The sequence below is a fragment of the Onychostoma macrolepis genome, chromosome 02 (genome assembly GCF_012432095.1).
Source record: "Onychostoma macrolepis isolate SWU-2019 chromosome 02, ASM1243209v1, whole genome shotgun sequence".
In the NCBI taxonomy this organism is placed as follows: Eukaryota; Metazoa; Chordata; class Actinopteri; order Cypriniformes; family Cyprinidae; genus Onychostoma; species Onychostoma macrolepis.
In genome coordinates, this window is record NC_081156.1 from 10529408 (window position 1) to 10541043 (window position 11636).

An 11636-nucleotide genomic window follows, 5' to 3' on the forward strand; every position below is an offset into this window, starting at 1 on the left:
GTGAGGACTTTGCCTCCTGATTTCCGCTCATCGCTGGTGTTTTTACAGACGGCTCGTCTCCAGTTCTCCGTCTGTAGTTCACTGCTGCTGTGTGTTGGGTTGTGGTGTGTAGCGCAGGTATTTCTTCCCAGACGGCAGGTCTTTGGTGTAGACTCCAGCGGGGAAGAGCGCCGCGGCCTCCGTCTCAGGGATGCTGGGAGGCACCATCACACTGTTTCCAGGCTTCAGAGCAGATCCACACACATTACACACAGACAGAAGAATCAACACAGCTCTCATCAATCTCCAAACAGACGGTCCTCACCCTCCAGTCCACAGGCGTAGCCACACGGTTGTGCGCCGTTAACTGTAACGAGTCAATGACACGCAGAATCTCATCAAAGTTCCGTCCTGTTGTTGCAGGATAGAGAATGGAGAGCTTTAACTTCTTATCCGGGCCGATCACAAACACCTGAGTGAAGAACACACACGTTCAGAGCTCATTCAATGCTAGTTTATTGAATTTTATCAAACTTTTACAGAATGTAATGTTTATGTATTTTTAAAGTGTCAATAATTTAAAATATTAAGTCATCTATACTATTTAAAACAGTGTTTTGACACTTCAGATGAATAATTTAAAAGTTGATAGAAAAACCAGAATCCCAGTAAAAGAGATTCATCTGAAAGGTAGAATTATTCTATGACTTGCATACAGGCATGTAAATATTTTACATATTTAACTGCCCATATTTTGATTGAAGATATGTAATATGGCCATAGCATGAATAGAAATTTAATGATTTTACTCAGTTAACCTTTTTTAAGGTTTTAATGAAGCAAAGATGTCTGAAATGTACATCTAATTCATGGAAATATTAAATAATTACAATACGTATTGGTAACACTTTATTTCGATAGTCCACTTTAGACATTCTACTAATGGTAATGACTGCTAGTTGACATGTAGTTGCAAAGTTACTTATAGTTAGTAGAATATCTAAAGTGGATTATCAAAATACAGTGTTACCTGAGTATTAAATGTAAAAATAACACTAGTAACAACATGCCACTTAAGGGCTTCGGTGCCAATTCTAGCAGCCCATCTTACCCCAAGGGTCTAATTTCATCTTTTTACTTCAGATTACAAACTATAATTTTTATTCCACAAATCTAAAAACATTGATGTGTCCACAGATCCCTCATTAACAGACAGACACAAAAAAACATTGATATCTAACATATAATACGTCACTATTTTCTACAATCTCACAAATGTTGATATTCAGATGAAATTAAAAATAGCATAAACATTCATCAAAAGTGCTGAGATGAGATTTTGCTGTCTGAGTTATCAAGGTGAGGAAGAAAACCTTATCATGTTTTACCCTAATTAGTTTGATCTCTGGACAAACATGTTCTTTAAATGCTCACGTTAACTGACCCCGTGTTGAAGAAAAAAAAAAAAGCCCAAAACTCTTTCTACACTAATTTCCAGCCCTATTTCAAACCCGTATTGATGAATTCTGCACTTACACATCTCGCGGTGAGAGGCATCCCGCTGCGGTCCTTCTCCTCCGGGTCCAGCATGCCCAGTCTCTCCACCAGCTCCCGCCGGTCATCCGCTATGATGGGGAAGGGAAACTGGCTCCCAGGCTCTGCGTTATTGTAAGCCATGATGTCCTGAAATCAGCCGTCGAGACTCGTTACCAGCTGATCAACAGAAGCACACACTTCAGACTGACGGAGGCAAACCTTGCTCCAGCCGTGATGTTCCTCCAGGCTGTCGACGGAGAGCGCCATCAGCTTCACGTTACGCTTGATGAACTCAGGACTGAGCTGAGCGGCTCTGCCGAGTTCGGTGGTGCAGACGGGAGTGAAGTCTCGAGGATGAGAGAACAGGACGCCCCAGCTGATGGAGAAACACGCTTCACTCATGGAGTCACAATAACAGATGTTTCTGTGCTTTAAATGTTTCAGAATCCTACAACTAGTGGAGTAGACAAGACCACATAAACCGAGACCACATCGAGACCAGACCAGAGTGTGTCGAGACCAAAGTAAGCTGAGTCGAGACCAGGGGCCTCATTTATAAAATGTTGCGCAGAAACCATCCTAAAATTGATCTTACAATCATCTCTCAAATATGCGTACGTGTGATTCATAGAACGAGCGTATGCACAGAAAACACACGCATGCGTCTCTTTCAGATGTGAAATCTATGAATTGCATGATCTTGAACTTGTGCGCAAGTCAGCTCTCTGCTTGTAAACGACTCCTAATTAATGTCATTAACATATAAAAGATCTCCAGTCATCATCCAAATCCTTTAATTTAGAACAGCGAGCAGCTTACATCTCCAAAAACCTGCAGTACTCCAACAAGAATAAGTACACATCTGCTCAGACACTGACGTGACGCTAAGCACTTTTCCACGTCAAAGACAGTTTTTACAGATATGAGTGCTGACGTGGATTTAAGTGCACGCACACTCTACGATCAAATCTGAGTGTACACACGCTTTATTAATGAAGCCCCAGCACTCCAAAAATGGTCTGGAGACCAGTCTCGAGTTCAACACTACCTACAAACCTCTGTTAACTTATAAAGGACCATTAATAATTATATGTCCGTGTTTTCAGTTGGGTCCTTCGGTGTTTAATTGTTTTTTGTTTATATGTATTTATTTATTTGGAGGAAATGAGAGTGTGAAACATCTCGGTTATGTATGTAACCCTCGTTCCCTGAAGGAGGGAACGGAGACGTAACGTCAGTGTGACTGACCAATGGGATCTCGCCCGAGAGCCCAATCACCTTCGAGTGTTAACAAAACAAGCCAATGACAGTTGGTGTGCGTGTTTCTCCACGCAAACGCACATCAGTTTTTCTGCTGAGGAGCCGAGACTGTGTGCCTCGGCCGTACAGGGGTGGTACAGCAACTGTGGCGACGGGACGTTACGTCTCCGTTCCCTCCTTCAGGGAACGAGGGTTACATACGTAACCGAGACGTTCCCTATCAGTCAGTTACGTTCTATGTAACGTCAGTGTGACTGACTAATGGGATCCCTTGGAAAACGCCACTATTGCTGACCCCTTCCAGTGCCCTGCGGAAGCCGGCAAGTCCCCACACCAGTTGGGACGGAAGATAGGACAGGGCTTAGGCAGAGATGACAGCCACTGCTGTTCCCTACAGTGGATATGGATAACACTGGGAAAGCGTACTCCAAGTAGGGGAATGCTATGGAAGCCACATCCTGCGTAAAGGAGGTACCATGTGGAGATTACACATATGGACTGGCCTAGGCAGTACTACATATGGAAGTCTCTGAGGTAGACTCAGCCAGCCTGGGGTGAGATCAATACACAGCAGAGACGGCAGAAGGTCTCTGCCAGGGAAAGACACGGGCTCACCGTGAGGGGAGCCGTACCATGGAAAATACACATGTGGGATCACCCAAAGGGGAATCACTACACACGGGCACCTAGCCCAGCACAAGGGCTGACCTTGGGCAAACACACGAGTGCTGGACCTGGCGTCTGGCGCTCCACCACGCCTGACTGCCGAGGGTGCGGGAGGAACTTCAACAGGGTTCTGAGAAGCAGTAAAAGTGCACGTATCCGGTCCATAGAGGGGAATGGCGCAGCAAGCGTGATCGTCACCGAGCGGGTCCGGTGTTACTGACCACCTGAGGTGAGTACACGGGAGGGCACGGGCTCTACACGGAGATTATAGAATCTCGCAAACGTGTTAGGTGTCGACCAGCCGGCAGCTCTACAGATGTCTGCTATCGAGGCGCCCCGCACCAATGCCCAAGAAGAAGCAACACCTCTCGTAGAGTGTGCTCTTACTCTGAGGGGGCACGGCAAGCGTCGGGCCTGGTAAGCTAGGACTATAGCCTCCACTATCCAGTGGGCAAGTCTTTGTTTGGAGACAGCCTTTCCCTTCTGCTGTCCTCCGAGGCAGACAAAGAGCTGGTCTGAGGTCCTGAAGCTCTGCGTGCGGTCCACGTAAACGCGCAAGGCACGGACGGGACAGAGCAGAGCAATGGCTGGGTCTGCCTCCTCCCGGGGCAGCGCTTGCAAGTTCACCACCTGATCCCTAAAGGGCGTGGTGGGAACTTTGGGCACATATCCAGGCCGGGGTCTCAGGACAATGTGAGAGTTACCCGGTCCGAATTCTAGGCACAAATCGTCGACTAAAAATGCCTGCAGGTCCCCTACCCTCTTGACTTGGCCAATTCTGTGAGGAGCGCTGTCTTCAACGACAGAAACTTAAGCTCTACTGACTGCAGAGGCTCGAAGGGCTCCTCCTTCAAGGCCGTCAGAACCGAGAGGAGATCCCAAGAGGGTACCAGATGAGGGCGCGGAGGATTTAACCTCCTCGCCCCTCTTAGGAACCTGATGACCAAGTCGTGCTTCCCGACAGACTTACCGTCTACTGCATCGTGATGTGCGGCAATAGCGGCAACACACTTTGAGGGTGGAGGGAGACAGCCTTTGCTCCATCCCATCTTGCAGGAAGGATAGCACGACCCTGATCGGGCATCTCCGGGGGTCTTCCTGGCGGGAAGAGCACCAATCGACGAACAGGTTCCACTTCAGCCTGTAAGCGTGTCTTGTAGACGGGGCTCTAGCTGAAGTGATGGTGTTTACTACCGCTGGAGGTAGCCCACCTAGAACCTCGCGTCCCTTCCAGGGACCACACGTGGAGATTCCACAAGTCTGGACGCGGGTGCCAGAGGGTGCCCCCTCTCTGTGAAAGGAGATCCCTCCTCAGAGGAATTTGCCAAGGAGGAGCTGTCGCGAGGAGCATCAGTTCGGGGAACCAAGTCCGATTGGGCCAGTAAGGCACCACCAAGAGGACCTGCTCCTCGTCTTCCCTGAACTTGCACAGTGTCTGTGCGAGAAGGCTCACTGGGGGAAAAGCATATTTGCGTAGGCCCCGAGGACAGCTGTATGCCAGTGTGTCCGTGCCAAGGGTCCCCCCGGACAGGGAGTAAAACAGCTGGCAATGGAACGTGTCTGGGGATGCAAACAGGTCTACCTGAGCGTCCCCGAGTCGTCTCCAAATCAGCTGGACTGTCTCAGGGTGGAGTCGCCATTCTCCCGGAAAGGCGGGCTGACGTGAGAGCTCGTCGGCTGCACGATTGAGCTCGCCTGGGACATGAACGGCGCGAAGCGACCTCAGATGTTTCTGACTCCAAAGGAGGAGATGGGCAAGTTGCGACATGCGACGGGAGCGTAGACCACCCTGGTGGTTGATGTACGCAACGGTCGCAGTGTTGTCCGTATGGATCAGTACATGCTTGTCGTGTAGCAGCGATTTGAAGCGGCGCAGAGCAAGCCATACTGCTAGCAACTCGAGGCAGTTGATATTCCACTGCAGTCGGGGCCCTGTCCAGAGCCCCGCAGCTGCGTGCCCGTTGCACATGGCACCCCAGCCCATGGCAGAGGCATCTGTTGATACAACAACATGCCTGGACACTTGCACTAGGGGCACTCCTGCCCGAAGAAAGGCAAGGTCCGACCACAGGCTGAAGGTCTAACGGCAGGACGGGGTGACAGAGACCCGGTACGTACCGCGTCGCCATGCCCGTCTCAGGACTCGGTCGTGAAGCCAACGCTGAAGTGGTCTCATATGAAGCAACCCGAGCGGAGTGACAACGGCTGCGGATGCCATATGCCCCAGGAGCCTCTGAAACGGTTACAGTGGAACCGCCCTCTTGTGCTGGAAAGACTCCAGGCAATTCAGCATCGACTGAGCACGCTCTACTGATAGACATGCTGTGAGGTTGACCGAGTCCAACTCCATGCCGAGAAAAGAGATTTGCTCTTTTCCCAGTTGACCCGAAGCCCCAACTGGCTGAGGTGACTGAGCACCTTGTCCCTGTGTTCGCACAACAGCGCTCGAGACTGGGCCAGTATGAGCCAGTCGTCGAGGTAGTTGAGAACGCGAATGCCTGCTTCCCTTAATGGAACAAGGGCTGCCTCCATGACCTTGGTGAAGACACAAGGCGACAGGGATAGCCCGAAGGGGAGGACCTTGTACTGATATGCTCGCCCTTCGAACGCAAAACGGAGAAACGGTCTGTGTCGAGGGAGGATCGAGACATGAAAGTACGCATCCTTCAGGTCGATCGCTGCGAACCAATCGAGTGGACGAATGCATTGAAAAATGTGTTTCTGTGTCAACATCTTGAACGGGAGCTTGTGAAGGGCCCGGTTCAGAACACGCAGGTCCAAGATTGGTCGTAACCAACTGCCTTTCTTGGGTACGATGAAGTAGGGGCTGTAGAACCCTGACTTCATCTCGGCTGGAGGGACCGGCTCTATCGCGTCCTTTGCCAGCAGGACCGCGAGTTCTGTACGCAAGACAGGAGCATCTTTGGCTCCACGGTTGGGCAGGGGGTGCGGGAGAAGGCATCGTGTCGCGTCCTCGGACTGGACCCTGCTGCCTGCTGGCAAAAAGAAAGGGGGATGGGGGTGTAGAGACTGTGTCTCGTGCACCGCCATCCTGGCCCTCTTGGGACCCAGAGAAAAAGGAAACTGCTCTTTTTTTTAGGTTTTGGGTACCACTGGCTGGGAAGCCAGTGGCGGAAAAAGACAAAAAGGGAACAAAAGATTCTCCACCTGGCCCTCCTCCGGGGGAAGGAGTGGTGCGGTCACCATCTCCTGAAGAGCAGGATGCAGAGACTCCGGGTCGCCCATCTCAGGGACGCCGCTTGCCCTGGCGCCTCACGAGCTTGGCAGGGGCGGAGACGGGAGGGCGCCCTCGGCGACGAGCAGATGGAGGGGCTGCAGCCGGTGGCTGGGTGGAGACAGCAGCAGACCGCCGGGGCAGGATATGACGAAACGCCTCCGTCTGCTTCTGTGCGGCAGAGAACTGTTGGGCAAAGCCCTCCACCGCCTTGCCGAATAGGCCGGCCTGGGAGATCGGGGAGTCCAAGAAGTGATGCTTGTCACTCTCCCTCATATCCGCCAAGGTCAGTCATAGGTGGCGCTCCTACAGCACACCTGGGTCAGCACCACCCTCGTACAACTGCTTCAACGCCTTGGCCTGGTGGACTTGCAGGAGGGCCATGGCGTGCAGGGTAAGCCTTGTAAGCCTTGGCCGTCAGAGCAGACGAGAACTTACAGGCCCTGGACGGAAGGCGTGGATTACCCCTCTAGGCGGCAGCACTGTGCAGGCAGAGCTGCATGGCAATAGCGCGCTCGACTGGGGGGATCTCCACATACCCTTGGGCCACCCCACCGTCGAGGGTGGTGAGGGCGGAGGAGGGGCCAGGCCTGTTTCAGGCAGAAAAAGGTGCCCTCCAAGATCTAGTCACCTCCTGATGCACCTCCGGGAAGAGTGGAACCGGAGGAGGCTGCCGGCGATCGGCCTGTGCCCCCAGGAACCAATCGTCCAGCCTCGAGCGTTCGGGAGAAGGAGGCGGCCTCCAGTGCAGCCCGACGCTCTCGGCAGCCTGGGAAAGCATAGCAGTTAGCTCTGAATCTGACTCGGACAACACCACTCTTCCTGACGAAGGCAGCACAGCCGAATCATCATCTCCAGAGCCTAACTCGCCCTCCGATGCAGCGATCGACATCCTGTCATCCGCTGGTGCTCCGAACGAGATGCTGGGCCTCGCCCTGACCGGGGATCCCGAGGGCTCGTCCGGAAACACCAGATGGTGTGATGCGCTGGAGGAGTGAGATGCACTCGACGGGGAAGCTCTCACTGTGATCCTCAAGTCACCCTGACCATGAGCCGAAGTAGCCCTCCGAGAACCGGAGGAGCTAGAACGGGGCATGGCAAGTGGGTTACGCCTCCCCATTTGACGAGGAGGTATCTGGAGCGCAGCATTGCGATGGTCATGTTCCCACAATGAGAACATGACTCATCCATGAGCGCTGCTTCAGCGTGCTGAAAGCCCAATCACGAGACACAGCGATCGTGACCGTCAGATGAAGCCAGGAAACGACCACATCCAGAAACACACAAGCGGGAAGCCATCTTTAAAAAGACGCCCATCACTCGTGGAGCTCTTTTAGATATTGCTCTTTTAGAAAATAGTGTTGAAGCGCCCAGGAGAGGTCGCTGTGCAACCGCAGTTTGACGAGCTGCAGCGCGCCGTCCAACCAGGAAGAAGCAGCAGCACTGGACCGGCAACCCCCGCTGACGCGCTGTCGCACCAACACTCAAATCTCACTCGTAGACACTTGCGGAATGAGTGTCTTCAGTCTTTCTAGAAGGCTTGGCTCCGAAAGCGAAAAGCTGATGTGCGAAACACGAGGGTCAATATCCTCCATTTGCTAAAGACATTTTATCAGTGAGTGTTTTGATGGCCAGAGGTTCTCAGAAATTCAATAACTGATCCAAGGTCATTGATTGGTTGGTAAAAGATTCTCTGAATGTCAGGCTGAATCAGAGATGAATGTGAACACTGGCAAACAGACAGAAAAACCTCAAAAGCACAGATCATTCAGTTTCTCGGCGATGGTCGATGGTTGAGTGATGGTCTGACCTGGTAACTGTAGTAAAGACCAGCGTTACAGTGAGGAACCGCTTCATTTACTGCCAAACATCTCCATCACTGCAGCACATTCAATACAAGGTTCTGCACGACTGAAATCACTGAACACACTTCATCTGTGCTGCTCAGACACACTTGTTATTTATTAACTGGTTTTCCTCTTGGAGATGAAAAAATGACCACACAATGTCAAAAGTGTCAGGTTTTACTATCGTTGTGGGGACATTTAGTCCAGAGCCAGTGTTGGGGGTAACACAAGTAACGCGAGTTACGTAATCAGATTACTTTTTCAAGTAACTAGTAAAGTAATGCATTAAAAAAGTTATTTTTCAGATAAGTAACAGCAGTTCCTGTGTTTCTCATGTATTGACGGACAGCTCTGGTGTTGAGAAAAATCAGGAGTAAGAGCAGAGCGTTGTGTGCGAACATGATTCAGTGTTCCTCACAATCAATAAAAACAGACAAATGCAAACTCAGAATATTAAACCTGCAGTAATTAAATGTTAAATTATACAAATATCCTTTATGTATTTAATACCATTTCATTTGCTGTTGACCTTCGATGATCCAATTCAACCATACTAAGCAAAAACGAGTCAACGATAAACTAACATTTGTTCTTCTAAATTTGTATTTTATTTGTTTAGTTTTTGTTTGATTGCAGATGTCTCAATGTTTTGCAATATGTCTGTTTTTTTTTTAAATTAATTAATTAATTTTAGTTTGTTTTGATGTTTGAACAAATGCTAATAAACATATTTTAGAAATGTTATGTTTTATTTTTTTTAATCGCTGAAGATATCTGAACTTTCTTCTTCTACGTTTTACTGTTAGACGTGAATTCACTTTTCCTTCAGCCTGAGGCTTTTGGTGTGAAAGGGTTTTTATATTTGCCAAAAATAGAACTTTTTGAATTAAAAGCAAACAAGCAAGCCCTGCACAGATTTAAAAATTAACCTTCAATAAAAAGTAACTAAGTAACGTAATTAGTTACTTTTTTAGGGAGTAATCCAATATTGTAATGCATTACTTTTAAAACTTACTTTCCCAACACTGTCCACAGCATAGGGTTTACCTGAACCACACACACGCACACACACACACACACACACACACACACACTCACTCACCACACACACACACACCACACACATGCATACACACACAGTGAAAGAGTGTTTAGCTGACTCTGGTCTTTATGTGTGTCAGACTCTGTCAGCGTTTTCATGTAGCTGAAGAGGTAAAAATGGTGCCTGACCTACAAACACAACCACGATTTAGACAAAGACAGCAGCTTTGGACACGTACAAACTTTGCATGTTGACCATTGTGAGGACTTTATGAGAGAGACTAGCTTATAGCCAAGCCACATACTCATATCTTATATCCAAGACATTCATTTCAGTTCATTTCCTTACACAGTTAAACAACACTGAAGAATAATAAGAACACAGAGGACGAGAGAAAGAAGAGGGATATTGTTAGATGTATCTTCAGGCAGTGGACATTGAGAATAAAACTACTGTATCTATGAAGAGCAACACATATACCACACAACACAGTCTCACATCACAACACACTTACGAATCTCCCAGAAAATCATGCAGTTTCATTTTGCCAAAAGTGGAATCGGCTTCGAAGTTGGGAAAGACGTCTCCTAACAGCATCCTGCAGCATCTGTCTGTCTCTCTGTGTCTGTGTTGCATGCTGGGAAGTGTGGTTTGGTGTGTGAGAAGGCGTTTTCTTCTCCACACGTATGGTGATTTACTGCAGTGTTTCCCCTCACTCACTGTTACATTAGTGTTTATTTCACTGCTTTCAGATTTTTGCAATGCCTTTTTTTTTTTTTTAAGAAAGTGTCTTGATCAGATTTCCGTTGCAGATGTTGGTCTTGTCAGGGGACTTTGTGTCTGTAACACTTCTGTAACACTAAAAAAAAACATGGTTACTGTACTTTTACAGTACTTTGTACTTTTATAAGGGAAAAAATATGACTTTTGTTCAGTATTAGGATTTTTCTGTAAAGATATTGTAATGATGACATTATAACATTATACTAATTTTGACATTTAGGCAATTTCTAAAGTATAGTTTTGTTAAATCTTGAGTATTAAAGTCATGTGAGAGTTTTCAGGCCAAAATAACGTGACTGAAAAGTAAATTGGAAGTGAAGGTTTAGCGTGTCCCCAGCCTATTTACACCTTTTTTATGAGATGGCCGTACAAACAGTAGGGTTGTCCGTGTTTGAGAATTAGTTTGGGTGTATGGGACAGCCTGATGAGGGTGAGATTTTGTCCCAGTCTACGCCTGATTGTATTTAATACTTCTGCTCCTCATTTTTGCTTTCAGTAATGTGTGTTTAGGGTGTTTTGTGTTTAGTTCATGTTGACTGTTTTATCGTAGTGTCATGTGTGTGAATCTGAATCACTCATCATCTGTACACGTTTAGGTTTTATGGATGGGTCGCTTACAATGAACTCTACTGATTTCTATTGTACCACCTGTATTACATTTGAAGGTACAAAGCAGATTTTGGAATTTCAAGTAGTTTGGTATATTAACATTATATCACTTGAAATATATTTGTAAGTTAGAAATATACAGACATCAATATCACTCCACAAAACTGGAAAGATTGGGCCTCATTTATAAAATGTTGCACAGAAACCATCCAAAATTTGATCTTACGATCATCTCTCAAATATGCGTACGTGTGTCACAGATCCACCCATCACATCAACCACCTACACCCGCTCACAATCACCTGACTACTGATCACCACCTGATGCCACTTACCTGCACACTATATCCAAACACTCACCTCACTCCATCGTTGGCTGATCTCAAGGTTGCACGCCAATCTCATACCACTACCTACCTTCTGGATTGCCGGAACCTAAGGACTCCTTCTCCTACCCGAGTTCACCTAAAGGAGAACCAAGATAAGATTGATTATCCCTCTATGAGAAGATCTTGTGTTATGTTATCGTTTTGAACCCTTTGCGGGAAAACATTTTCTGTTGAGCACAATTAAAGAAGATTGTTACTGCTTACCCAGTGTTTGTCTCTCAGTCCAGACGTGACAGAAGATCAGCCCACGAAAGGAAACATCAAGGCAGAGCGAAACATCATGGAGGCTCA

At 47.9% G+C, this 11636-nt stretch overlaps 1 protein-coding gene across 1 annotated transcript; it reads right to left on the bottom strand.

Annotated features, from left to right (window-relative positions):
• Window positions 1-70: 70 nt before the first annotated feature.
• Window positions 71-11057, bottom strand: LOC131552093 (peroxiredoxin-6-like). Its single transcript, XM_058795606.1, has 5 exons — window positions 10080-11057; window positions 1735-1891; window positions 1516-1662; window positions 305-451; window positions 71-222 (listed from the first exon to the last, which is right to left on the bottom strand). The coding sequence occupies exons 1-5, from the start codon at window positions 10199-10201 to the stop codon at window positions 79-81; spliced, it is 717 nt and encodes a 238-aa protein (XP_058651589.1). The 5' UTR covers window positions 10202-11057; the 3' UTR covers window positions 71-78.
• Between the last annotated feature and the right edge of the window lie 579 nt (window positions 11058-11636).